The sequence below is a fragment of the Melopsittacus undulatus genome, chromosome 10 (genome assembly GCF_012275295.1).
Source record: "Melopsittacus undulatus isolate bMelUnd1 chromosome 10, bMelUnd1.mat.Z, whole genome shotgun sequence".
In the NCBI taxonomy this organism is placed as follows: Eukaryota; Metazoa; Chordata; class Aves; order Psittaciformes; family Psittaculidae; genus Melopsittacus; species Melopsittacus undulatus.
In genome coordinates, this window is record NC_047536.1 from 12,732,780 (window position 1) to 12,746,326 (window position 13,547).

The following is a 13,547-nucleotide window of genomic DNA, read 5'->3' on the forward strand; positions in this document are numbered from 1 at the left end:
AGCCTAGGCTGCAGCTTTCCACTTTCTAAAGCAGCATGTTTCTCAATCTGTATGTGGGAGAAGGATGTATCTTTTAGTAGTACCTTCCTCTACATAAGTTCTGTTGAGACATTTATTCATATGACTTAAAAAATGAAGAATAGGCACTCCTGCTCTTTTGGTCTGCTCCCATCAGCTAAGAAACACAGGTTTGTCATGTTTCTGAGGTCAGTTTTGCTCTGAGCCCGTGAACACATGAAAATGTCAGAGAGCTTGGTTTGCCCAGGTCAGACTCTTTAAGTTAAACAAAGAGGACGTCTAATGACTTTGAACATGCTGAAAGCTTGCTCTGTGTATCTGTAAAAGTGGTTACATCTGTACTTCCAAAATGTGTTTATGAACGCTCTTTACATCCTTGTGGAACCATTTAGGGAAAGTGGAAGCTATAGAAAATAGCATGTAAGGATATGAAAGTAAGAGAAAAACTGATTTAAGAATAGAATTTGCCTGATGTTAACAAGCAGAAAACAGGATTTCTACCTAAAATTACTGGCTTTGGTGTCTCAATATGAGAAACGTATTTGGTGTATAGATGCATGAAATCATATGGGTACCGATCCTACTTTGGCAACTAAAGGCATACTGCAGTCCCCAGCTGCTTGACATGACTGGAGAAGGAATGGCCTCCTGTGCTGCTCCGAGCTGACGGTTCTTTCTGTGTGCTTGTGAACAGGGCAGCACAACTACCTGTGTGCCGGCAGGAACGACTGCATCATCGACAAAATCCGGAGGAAAAACTGCCCAGCGTGCCGCTACCGGAAGTGTCTCCAGGCGGGAATGAACCTCGAAGGTACCTTATGTTCAAATCCTGCTCTTACATTCGAGTCTTAGACAGCAAAAGATGATGCTGCTTGTGGAGCAGTTACCTGAGCAGCACTTGAACAGGTTTCAAGTAAGTACCAGGTTTGCGGTGTGTGTGAGGAGCTCAGTGAAAAGCAGGAGGTTTCTGCGCTGCCGTTTCTCCTCTCCTCTCCTCTCGCACTCAGCTGCTAACTCTCGGGCTGCTCAGCAGAAGTGAGTCATACCCGCAGAGCAGGGTTATTTTTCATTCCTGTCAGCACGTCTATCTTGTTGCCTGTTCACTGGCTGTGAGACAGCAGAACTCCAGGAGATCACCTGTAGGAAAGTGTGATGCTGGCTTGTCCTGACTCAGGAGAGTGACCTGGCACTGAAACCATAGTGGAGAGGGAAAGCCCAGAGGCACAGACCTAAACTTGGAGTGGGGCTTAGGTCTTCAGACTGAAGAGAAGAGGGTTTGTTCATGCTGGGGATCCTTCTTGATTCTCTCTAGAAAAGATAGGCTAAATAAATAATTTTATATATATTTGTTCTCTGCCAAGGCCTGAATGTGGCTTATGAGAAACTGAAGACCATCAACTAGAGATTTAGGAGCAGTTGTAAAATGGCATAAAACATTTTTATTAGTGTCAGCTCTGTTTTATGCTTGATGTTTTTTCCTTGAGCTGTAGAGATTAATACAGTTCTTAGCAGCAGAGTTATCCTGGTGGTACTGGTATAATCAAAATTGTCAGATAAAATAAAAATGTCAGAATTGTATTTGTGGGATAGAAATATGAACAGAGCTTCATTTGGGCAGTGATAATATCCTTTAGTAAAGTATAAGTGGTGAATTATGTTAAAGAGATGGATGATACATAACGATTTTCATTTTGAGGTGGGAAAGAAGACATTTTGGTTTAAGGGTTGTTTATTTTTCCCACCATGGTTGTTTTCAAATTCCATATATTCATGTCTATAGATTCATAGATGTATCTCTAGCATGTATATGATAGAAAATATATAGAGAATATTAATATATCTTCACCTGTCATTGTTATTGATTCATTTATCTATCTAAACAAAGCACTTTTTAATGTATATTACTCCAATAGTAAGCCCTTCTGTTCCTGCATCATTTTATTGGAACTCATTTTAAAGCAGACCCCTACAGAGCTCTCTCGGGCTCTGGGATGAGATCTTTGAGTTCCTTTCTCTACCAGAGAAAATGGGAATTGAATGACGTCTGATAGCTGCCACTTTTCCACATGGAGTCTGGAGCCCTTCCAGCTATAGTCTGTGTGCCTGAATTTTGGCACTGAGGATCCCAGAGAACACTGACTTTTTGGAGGGTGGATGTCGTTACATAAGTTTTTGGAAAAGGCAGACTGAGAGGGAAAAGGATCTAGAAACTCAGCAACGCAGAAACGGAAGAAGCCAAGGCAGTGTGAAACAGTGAAAAACGAGCATGCAAACAAGGGTTTAGTGGACAGAGCTGAACAGATGGTGAATTGGTTGTACTTCCAGAAGAACTCTTAGGAAAAAAAAAACTGGAAGGCAGCATAAAGTGCGGAAGAGACTAAAGAGAAGTTCCTTTCGTCTTGTCTGTGTCAGGGTCACTGTTCAGGAGTTACTGTTCTTTAAAAGCCAATTTAAATGTGCATACGTTTTAGACAGTAATCTCTTTTTGGCAAGTCATCAGATGTATTCTCAGTGCCTGAATAATGGTTATCAGCAAACTGGTTAAGGAATGGTGAGAGATCAGACTGTCCCAGCACGGCCTTTGCACTTGCCCCTGCTTGCTGGAAGATTTCTTCCAGGAATCTGTCCAGGCACACTGGGAATAGCTCTCAGTTTCGAGTACCTACAGCGACTTTCACTGTTAGGTATGGGGTAGAAGGCTAACTTATTTAAAGAGCTAAATACATACACAAAATCTGCCATGCAGTGTTTTAATTCTGGCCTGCTTTTGTGCTGAGACAAAAGTGGTTCCTTCTGCACTAGAAACACGTTACTTGACCACTTTCTCTTATAGTCTGTTTTCTCTTCAGTCTGGCCCTATTTATCATCCTTTCCTGGAACGTGCTTGTTGCTGTTGCATGGGGGTCTGGGTGTAGGGAACTGGAAGAACATAAAACTGTCAAGCTGCAGGTACTAGAGATTTACACAGAGAATAATGGTATTCTGTGCTGCAGCTTCTGTTTCTTTGAATTCCCATTTCCACTTCCCTCGTTAATTGACCCTGGGTATTCCTTGGCACCCGTCCTCCTTGTGATGTGTTTGAAGACAAGATTTATTGTTAGGTTTTATGCCTGTAAAAAGTCGTCTCGTAATTTTCTTTGGTCTTTCAGGCTGCAGTTTCTGGTTAAACTGTTGGCAGTTTATGGGTTTGCGCTGCCATCTTTACTTTGGGTTTGTTCTCTCCTTTCTACCCAGACTCATTTCCCTGCTCTGTGCCTGCTGTGGGTTTGCCACTCTAAGCCCCATTTTAGAAGTGGGGTACAGGGTCTCTGTGCCTGATCCCCAGCACTGCAGTGGGGATGTTTCACAGAAAATCTTGGATGCTTTTATTCCCATGCCGAGTTTCTCTGTAGGGATTAATCTGCTGTGATTTGCCCTAAGGAGCTGGTTTTAAATGTTTGGTGGTGTTGTATCTGAAAATAAGCTGTAAAGCAGCACATTATCTCAGCCTTCTTTTTTTGTGAGTTACAATTAAATACCTGTCAGGTCTATTAGCCTAATAAAAATTCTTGCATAATACCTTGTCTTATCAGATAGATTTCTTTTGATGATCATTTTAGCAGACTTCCTGGGCTGGAAATACTCCATGCCAGGTGTCTGCATTAAGCTGAAGGCATGTGCCTGAAAATTTAAGTCAAAGCTGTTCATTTGCTTTTGAGAACAAGGATAATGGGGCAGAAAATGCCCAAATGTTGAAAGGGTTTTGGAGCAGCCATTAAAAACTGTGATGGGACCAATGAGAAGCATTTTGCTCCAAGGAATAACCATTGCTGTTCCCCCATGGCAGCTCTGGCAAATGTGGCCTTTGGGAAAATGCAATTTATACAAGGCCCATGGGGAATTTTATGTCTCTAGCAGTTAGTTTTGAAGTCCCTGTTCTTAGATAGTGGGAGAAATAGTCTCAGGATGGGGATTTTGTACATTGTTAAGCTACAGAGTTGGGGCATTTCTGATGGTTGGAGATTTTGAACAGGTCCGTAGACACTTTGAATGTGAAAACACAGGACATGATGATGCTTCTGTGTCAGTGCTACTGTCTGATCTCAGAAGTTCCAGAACAGAAACCAATCAGTTGAGACATAGGAAGAGAACTGGGATTCATCCTGCTCTGTGTTCGCAGCACGCTCAGGGTAGTGGATACACCCGGGATTGCTCACAGCCAAGTAGGAGATCCCGTTATTGACAATACACTAATAAAATTGTTGCTCCAACTTTGTGTAGTTTACAGTTAACATCTCTGTGTGATGGTTTATTTATTTGGCAAGTGAGTTTTATAGTTTAATTACGCAGCAATAATTTACATGCAAGAGAATTGGCAAGAGAAGAATCTGCTCCTGCCCAGCACTGAAAAACACTGTTTTCCCTGGCTTGAGAGATTGAGTAACTTCTTACATTAATGACATGATTTTTTCCTTTCTTCTGCATGATTTCTATACTTTAAGGAACTTACAAGGTGTGCAGTCCTGCAAGTACTTCCAGATGGGTGTTGTGCTGTCACGTGGAGTTTCACTGGTACTCTGCAAATTCGCTATAGAAGTGGTAGAATCAGGGCTCTTCTTTTAGGATGAGCCTTGAGGATGCCTGCAGATGTTATTTAACTGTTTGAAATGTGGACATGAATGTGACTTTCACTGAAACATCACGTTTATGTGACAAGACAAAATGTTTTCACAGGAACTTTAATTAGAGTTAATGTGAAATGATTTGTAGCTTTATGAAGAGGTGGTTTAGAATAGTCAATTGCCTGATCTGCAGTTGCAGAATAGCAACAGCAGCATTTGCTCTGTGCTGTTTTTATTGCCATGTGGTCACTTCCCATAAGCTAACCTGTACCTTACCAAAACCTCCCTAGCTCGAAAAACCAAGAAGAAGATAAAAGGAATCCAGCAGACGGGTGCCACAGGATCACGGGATGCTTCAGAAACACCTGGAAACAAGAGCATCGTCCCAGCATCGCTGCCGCAGCTGACCCCAACCCTGGTGTCACTGCTGGAGGTGATTGAGCCGGAGGTGCTGTACTCGGGCTATGACAGCACGCTGCCCGACTCCAGCTGGCGCATCCTCTCCACTCTCAACATGCTGGGAGGGCGGCAGGTCGTGGCTGCAGTGAAGTGGGCAAAGGCAATACCAGGTAATGCACAAATACATTTCCCCTGTACTTGGCACTGGAGAGGCTGCACCTCAAATCCTGTACCTTGGATCCTGGGTCCAGCTCTGGGCCCTCACTACACTAAAGACATTGAGGTGCTGGAGCAGGGCCAGAGAAGGGCAATGGAGCTGGTGCAGGGCCTGGAGCACAAATGTGATGGGGAACGGCTGAGGGACCTGGGGGGGTTCAGTCTGGAGAAGAGAAGGCTCAGGGGGGAACTGATGGCTCCTTACAACTGCCTGACAGGAGGATGGAGCCAGGAGGGGCTGGGCTCTGCTCCCAGGGAACAAGGAATGGGACAAGAGGATACGGCCTCAAGCTGCACCATGGGGAGGTTTAGATGGAGCTGAGGAGCAATTCCTTCTCAAGAGGATGCTCAGGCACTGGAACAGGCTGCCCATGGCAGGGCTGCAGTCACTGTCCATGGGGGTATTTAAAAGATGTGTAGATGTGGCCCTCAGTGCCATGGGTTAGTGATGGCCTTGGCAATGCTGGGCAGCAGTTGGACTTGATGTCTTAAAGGTTTATTCCAACCTGGTTGATTCTGTGGTCACGAAGTGCAGTGGTTTTATTTTGCTTAAAATTTGCCTTTGCATTTGGCATCCATCAAAGCCTTCACAGGTGAAGTTTTGGTGATAATCTGGGCTTATTTGTGTGTCTCGTGCTTCTGGAGCAGGAAAGCATAAAAAAACAGCTAAAAAATCTATTACAATTATAAATCAGATCATTTTACTGGAACCCTTTGGCCGCTGAGTGCTAAAATTTGTATTTTAATGGAGGTTTGGTTTTTAAAGTGATACAAAGAACTGTGGCTCCACTGCAGAGAGAACTGTTTCTTGAACATTTTTAGCAATGAGATTCTCTGGACACAGACAGCAGTTGCTGCACTGCCTGGGCTGGGTCTGCACTCACGGATGGTTCTTTTATTACTACCCTTCACCATATCTGTAGGTTTTTGTTGGCTGCGAATAGGCATTTGAATGTCCAGTTCGAGGGTGGAAGTCAGGACATTCATTGTCTCTCAAGCACTGTAGCCACACAATTAAGCTGACTGTCACCAGGGAAACGGGAAAGGTTTGTGGCTGTTTTGGCTCCCACCTTAAGACACAGTTAGCAAGTGCCTTGCAGAAGAAGTGATGTTAAATCCCAGCCTCGGACATGGCATCCCATGGTACCAGGGCTGAAGGTGAAGCTGAGGGTCTCTTTATTCCTGACAAAGACAAGTGTTTTCTTCCCTTCCACTTCTACTCGGTTCCGCTAACTACCTGCTTTCAAAACCCCAGCAAAACCACCTCCGTAATGCGGATGGTGCCCAAGAATAACATCACTTAGCAGGGTTGCCAAAAAAAATGGCCAATAATGGAATTTGTGAGTCATAATGGTGTCTCCTTTGAGGCAGGGAAATAAATTAACAGTAGGGAAGAAAGGCTGGTAAATTCAAATATACATGTCCAGCAGAGCTGGGAATAGAGGGATTTTTATCCCTTCAGGGCTTCTCTGCAGTGGGAGATTAAGATGAGTTAGCCTGCATTAGAAGAAGTTCACATGCACGCACTTTCTTCTGGGACAAGTCTTCAGGAGACCATCTGGTACTCACAAATACAGATTTAGATGCTGTTTTTATACAACAGTTCTGTGTTCATCATCTCTTTGAACAGTTTCCCTAATTAGAGAAACCCTTCAGGTTGGAACATATGCTCTGAATGTAAATGCCAACCTTCTCTTTAATAATCACACTAATAGGAGCTATTCTTATCCCCTTTTTATCTGCTTTTTTTGTTTGTTAAGGTGGTTCTTCCTGAGTGTTTAATTTGTATATACTGCTGCTGTTGTACGCCTTCAAGCATGCTAACAGTGAGCCAGCATTGCCTGCCAAACCCTTTAGCTGGGATTTCAAAATCATGAAATAACTTTGAAACACTTTGCCTCTGTTTTAGAAGTAGTAAATCGTACTTGGTGCTGTCTCCAAAGGCAGAAGCTTTTCTTGGTTAGACATACCAAGTTTTGTTATATAGGAAACCACTGCATGCCATCCCTTTGCACATCTCCAGGCAGCAGCACTGCTGTGAGCTCTTTAGATGTCAGATGCTTAATAAAATTAAATAAAATCAACTGAATTCAGACTTCAGTGATGATTCAGTATGGCACAATCGTGTCTTGCTAAATGTAGGCAGGATCTAATAGGAGCTAGTGCTGCACATTAAAAGCTGTCTGCATTTTAAGACTATTTAAGGGACCAGTTTTCAGATTTTACACATTTCCTCACTGATTAATTGGCTCTGCTCGTGCTGCATTGTAAGATCAGAAGCAGTTACTGATGGTAACTAATGCAGTACATATTTTGTAAGTTCAGTGTAAAGCTGTTAGATAAGAACAAAAATTGGTATTAAACCCATTAATGCCTAGTGGGCTACACTTACAAAAAGTCAAAAATACTGTGATTTTTGGAAGATGGCCCAATGAATTACAGTGTATATGAAATACAGTTGTTGGCTTTTGTAATCCAGCTAACTGCTCATCAGTTCCAGATAAGCACAGACATATATTCTGATTATTTTCTAATATATTACATCCCCTTTTACTACCTGTAGTACATATCAGAGCACCCAATATGGTGCTCTTTCCATCCAGAACATAACTTACATCATGGTTATAAGAGGCCAGGGCTCACGTGTGCTTTGCTTTGGTAGATGGTGAATATACAGTATAGTGCAGAGTTCAAGAATTACTCTTCCTGTTGCTTTCTCTTGCCTTTCTGTTTTATATGGTTGGCAGTTACACATGGAAACCAGCTCAAGGTTGAGTGATCCAGGAGCTTTCTGTTCAAACCTTCCAGATCTCGTGTGTATTCTCGCTGTCCAGAAGACAGAACTGGAGTCCTTAAGTGCTTAAGTCCTAAATCTGCAAAGTTTTGAAGAGGCAGAGGACTCCTTGATGGTGGTCTGAGTGTCTGAATGGAACCTTAGTAGCTGGAAAACAGCACTTAAATCTTGCACCCCTTTTAAAATGCATTTTTTTCATCCAGCACGAACTTTGCCATAAGCACCTCTTACTGTTCTTAATTTCTTTTTGTCTTCCATCGAAATCTTACCTAAAATACGTGACTGACTCAGATGGTTGTAATATGGCAGGAAATGTTACTGCAGATAGAGAAATACGCTTCTTAAAGTGGTAGCCTGCATTGATAAGTCAGGAGCTGTACTCATGGTAACTACGGTCCTTTTCCAAGTTACGGGAGTTTATTTCTTCTTTACTCTCACACCTCAATTTCTGTTTTCCAGGTTTCCGAAACTTACATCTGGATGACCAAATGACCCTTCTGCAGTACTCCTGGATGTTCCTAATGGCTTTTGCCTTAGGATGGAGATCATACAAACAATCAAATGGGAATCTCCTGTGCTTTGCCCCAGACCTGATTATTAACGAGTAAGTGAGACTTGATGCAGTGATGCTGGGGTTTGCACTCAAGAGGTGAATCACTGGGTAGCAAATTCATGTCGAGATCACAGATCAGTCTGTCACTTGCAAGCTGGTTTTGGTTTTGGCAGGTTGCTTAGCATTTTTAAATAAGTCAAATGCAAGGAAGGTGGTTTAGATATTAAGTGTATCTGTAACAAGAAGTTTTTGTGGGAGGTGTTTGTACTAAAATAGTCCATATTGTGACTGTTCCTGCACCAGGCATTACAGTAATTCGTTTTATTAGAGACCACATAGTTGAAGCTTTCTGGGATGGAGAGCAAAGTCTTGCAGATTGCAGGGTGTTCAGTCTGTTTATTGTATGAGAGTGATGGTCCTGCCAGGTTCACAGCACTCTTGATCAGTTAAACTTTTCTATCTGAACCTGATTAAAATCTGGCTAAAAAGACAAGGTTACAAATGGAAAAACTCGTCTGATTTATGTTTTCTTGTTGAACTTTGTTACCACGTTTCAGGAAAAGTTGAATTTTCTAGAATCTTTGGACATCTTTTTTCTTGCACTGCACATCATTTTCCTTGTGTTTCTCAAATCCATGCTGTGCAGTAATTCTGTGGTGTAGAGGAGTGAAAGAGGGAATTTGGGATTGCCGAGGTGACGGGCAGCAGGCTTTATTGGAGACACACTAGGGATAAACATTTTGCACAGGAATATGCATCCTTATATTACTTTCCATATAATATTTTGAAGGTGTAATCGCAGATTGCATTAGGTGATGCCTTTCTGCCTCCCGTCTGGAGAGCAAACACTCCGTCTATGCCCTCTCCCATGCGGATGGATTCGGGATCAGTCCCAGTGCACTATCACATTCTCCTGCCATTCGCTTTAAAGCTATTTTAGTGTTTGTGTCCTTCAACTCTGATTTTAAAAAGCTGCTTCTTCCCACAGTGTAACAAACCTGAGGGATCTCTCAGCCTTGCCCCTCCGGTGAGTCCGTGTTTCTAAGCCCTGCCCTGTTTCTAAGGGGTTCTGTCTGTGCTTGGAATTAGTCGCTGGAAATACTCTGTGGGTGTGAATCTCTTGAGGTTGCTGGTCAGAGCCATGCAAAACCAGTTGACCCACCTGCAGATTCCAGCTGAGGTGATACTGCCACTGTGGATTTGCCATTTGTGGGGGCTAAATCGACTCAATACAGTTGCACATACAGGCAAAGCCCTTTCTTAGCATCACAGTTTCACTGACAGTGATTTATTCATGTCTCTCTTTTCTGTCTTTAAAATGGGGGCAACGCTCATCCCTTTGGCATGCTCTGAGACAGCAGTCTTAATATTTGCTTTCCTTTTGCACATCAGAATCAGAGCTCCTGAATCTCTTCTCTGTTTAGAAAACCATTACATTTCAGACTACTCCTTTTTCGTGTTTATGTATTTATTCCTGGTTTATTTCAATGTAAGCATTTGTCAGAGCATTTATAAACTGTCAGTATGTCTTCACAATAAGATTTTTCTTAGAGAGGTGGTGAGCAGATGCCAGGTGAGGACCCATCTGTGTGCTGGTGTTTGTTGAAGTTCTTAGTTATGTCTCTGGAGTAAAACAGTCTCTGTGTGGTGGAGTTGCCATCATTGATGTGGTCACTGACAAGCGCAGTGACATCTGATGTGCTTTAAGTCAGAGGTCTCCTGCTGTTTCAGCAGTGGGTCGGAACTGCATTCACTGCAGTCCTATTGGGCTAAATATTAATACTCAAAGTGCCTTCTAGTCACAGTTTCAGTCCATAAATTGTTTATCAAAGTAACATTTGTTTTCAATAAAATATGTAGACTGGGAGAATTGCCGTTGCTTCTCCATCGTGCTACAGGTTCCCCATAAAACCCTCTGGTCTTAACTTGTTATGTACCATTCATCAATGAAATACAACCACCTCTGAGCTAAACATGACAAATACTGAATAATTGATAACACCACATGAGTTACAAGAAGCTTCTGAAGCTCAGGGAAAGCCAGAGGGGCAGTGCTGCTGGGGAAGTGTTGTGATACTGAAGGGCTGGGTGTGACAAGAGGGACATGATGGCATCAAGGAAAAAATGCACTTGGGTTTTAATGATCAGAGGTGTCTGATCTCTCTGCTTAATGCATCATTCAAACGATAGTTCCGCAGCCTGTGATATCCCCGAGAAACCTTATTCAGTGCTACTTTGTGATGTGCATCTTGGTGATCTTTCACCCAAACAACTCCTTCTCACACTCACCCACCCACCACCACCCTTAAAACTCTCACTGAATGTTTTAGGTATGCTAGAAACGTGTCCAAGGTAGAGTTGTAAGTTCACTGAATCATCATCCCAGGCTGGTTTGGGTTGGGAGGGACCTTAAAGCCCATCCAGTTCCAACCCCCTGCCACGGGCAGGAACACCTTCCACTGGAGCAGCTTGCTCCAAGCCCCTCTGTCCAACCTGGCCTTGAGCACTGCCAGGGTGGGACGTGTATAACTTACTTCTGTTTGGTTGGTTGTGGTGTCTTTTGGTTTGTTTCTCTCCATCTTAATGCTCCATTTGGAAAAAGAAATTAAATTGTTTCTGCGCTCTGTAGAGTTGTTTGTGCAACAGAATTGAAACCTTCATTTTGATTGTCTGAAATCTAGGATCAAGGTCAATTTTACAGTTAACTGAAGCTGTCTGCATCAGATTTTGGCTTCCTGTTCAGTAGTTTCAGGTTTGTGCATGCAGATGAAGAGATGCCAGTTGCTCAAACTTGCAGTTTTTGAGATCTGCAAATGACTTTTCTACAGGTCTCTTTTTTAGATGAACATTTTTCATTTGTAGCTAAGAATTTGGCTCCTTATCAATAATTGCACTTTCAAAGCCTTATTTCCGTGAAAGACTAGAACACAATTGTATGTCTTTACCCATACTGCATTCGAATGCAGTAACTCCAGGAGGTCTTCATCTCCAAGCCCCAGAGCCTTTAGATTGATGATGTACTTGTTTTTCTTAAATGGAAGTAAAAACAAGTTGAGGAGTTGGCAGGAACTTCCAAGCCTCCCATGAGCCCCTCAGGCAGACTTGTATCATTTCAGCCTTACAAAACAGTGGCAAATATTCACATGGATGGGTTTTCAATTCTGTTGCGTAACTTGAGTTTACACATCAAACAAAACTGTATGTATCACATTATGCTGTGATAAACATCTCGCTGCGTATATGGAATTGCACATATTTGAATCTCAGTATGATCTTAAAAATATATTTAACCTACTTTTCACCCCCAAAATCCCTTTGATTTTACTTACAAACAAATCATAGAATCATGGAATGGTTTGGGTTGGAAGGGAGCTTAAAACCCATCCAGTTCCAACCCCCTGCCACGGGCAGGGACACTTTCCACTAGAGCAGCTTGCTCCAAGCCACTGTGTCCAACCTGGCCTTGAACACTGCCAGGGATGGGGCAGCCACAGCTTCTCTGTGCAAAGAGAAAATTCACCCTCAGAAGGGTCATAAGAAAAGTGTAGGTGTTGCTGGGTACAATGTAAATGGAGAAATAGAACAGACAAGCATCTTACAAGCACATTATTCAAATGAACATAACCACAAGATATTTGAGTTCTTTATGGGGATAATAAGACTTTCTTTAGATGCATGTGTCTGCTCAAGCATATGAGTAACAAATCTTCCGTGCATTTATCCTTGCACCAAACCTCTCCTTTGTTATTCCTGTGTAGTTACTGCTTGTTCAGATGGAGTAGCAAGATCCATGAGCTCATGTCAACACTTTTTAGGCAACTGCGTGTAAGTGGGCTGTACATAAGAACCAGTCTAACCCGTTAAGAGGTTGGTCATGCTACATTTTCAGCTCACAGATCCTTGGGATTTATAAACATCTTACCATGAATGGGCAGAAAGCTTCCCAGAAGTCAGTGGGTTGTTTTGCTGGGTGCTCAGGTAGCTTTGCTGTGATGGTGAAGGCCACTTGGCATTGGTACCACTGGAGATCCCTCCATGACTGGCTTTTCCAAGTACCATTGGTACAGTCTGTGGTGTTCTTCTCAAGCGTCAAGCTGGCAGCCTGGTCATTTGACCAGTCTTCTCCTAAATGTTGAATACTTACTGGATATCTCATTTATATGTCTGTACTACAGTCAGTTATTTGGAGGGGTGGGGATCACCCAATATAGCTGAATAATGTTTGTCACATTGGCTATCCTAGGTTAAATATGTCTTATAGGGCTGGGTAGCTCGGGTTATAAGGGCAAGGGAGGGGCAAAAATGCATTTTAAGTTATTTTAAGGCTTTGGAAAATATTTTAGATTTACATTTCTGTGCTTCATTTCTGGGTAGAAATAATGCACTTCAGCAGGTTAGTGTGTGGCTGTTCAGGGAGCTCATCGTTTTACGTTTCAAAACAGGACAAATGATTCTTTGATGGCAGTATGTACTAGCTGGCAGTTTTATACATAATATATGTGTTTTTATACACATGCACACACAAAACTCTATTCAAGTTGTTGAAAAGTCTGGCAGCGTAATAAATCTTGGGCTTCAGACCATCATTTAGTGTCTGGAGGTTGCATAAACCTGTGATTTTGGAGTATTGTCCAACTGTTTCTGCAGTTGGTGATTCAAAACATGCTGTTGTTGGAGCCGGCACTGTTACTACATCAGCTTAAGGCCTCTGGTCATGTCACAGGCACATGAAATTACAGAGAGCAAGAGTAACTAATGTACAGTTGTGCTCATCAAGTAGCAAATGCCATTTAATTGCTGCCCAGCTTTAGAAAGAAGCTCTTGGCAGTCCTGTGTCTTAGGATTTTGACTCTGTGCATGCTCGCCATCTGAGCTCTTATTGTCTTAGATTTGAGGTCAAATCCTTGGTTTCCTTTGTCATTCTGTGCCATACAGATTTTCTGGATTGGTGTTATTTGAATAGAAA

At 42.5% G+C, this 13,547-nt stretch overlaps 1 protein-coding gene across 2 annotated transcripts in view; it reads left to right on the plus strand.

Moving 5' to 3' along the window:
- The window catches only part of NR3C1 (nuclear receptor subfamily 3 group C member 1), a 62,088-nt gene that overhangs the window by 38,328 nt on the left and 10,213 nt on the right, over positions 1-13,547 (plus strand). For both annotated transcript variants that reach the window (XM_034066728.1, XM_005147291.3), the window contains exons 4-6: positions 713-829; positions 4,910-5,188; positions 8,488-8,632. In XM_034066728.1, coding sequence (XP_033922619.1) covers positions 713-829; positions 4,910-5,188; positions 8,488-8,632 — 541 coding nt within the window. The remainder of the gene's footprint in view (positions 1-712; positions 830-4,909; positions 5,189-8,487; positions 8,633-13,547) is intronic.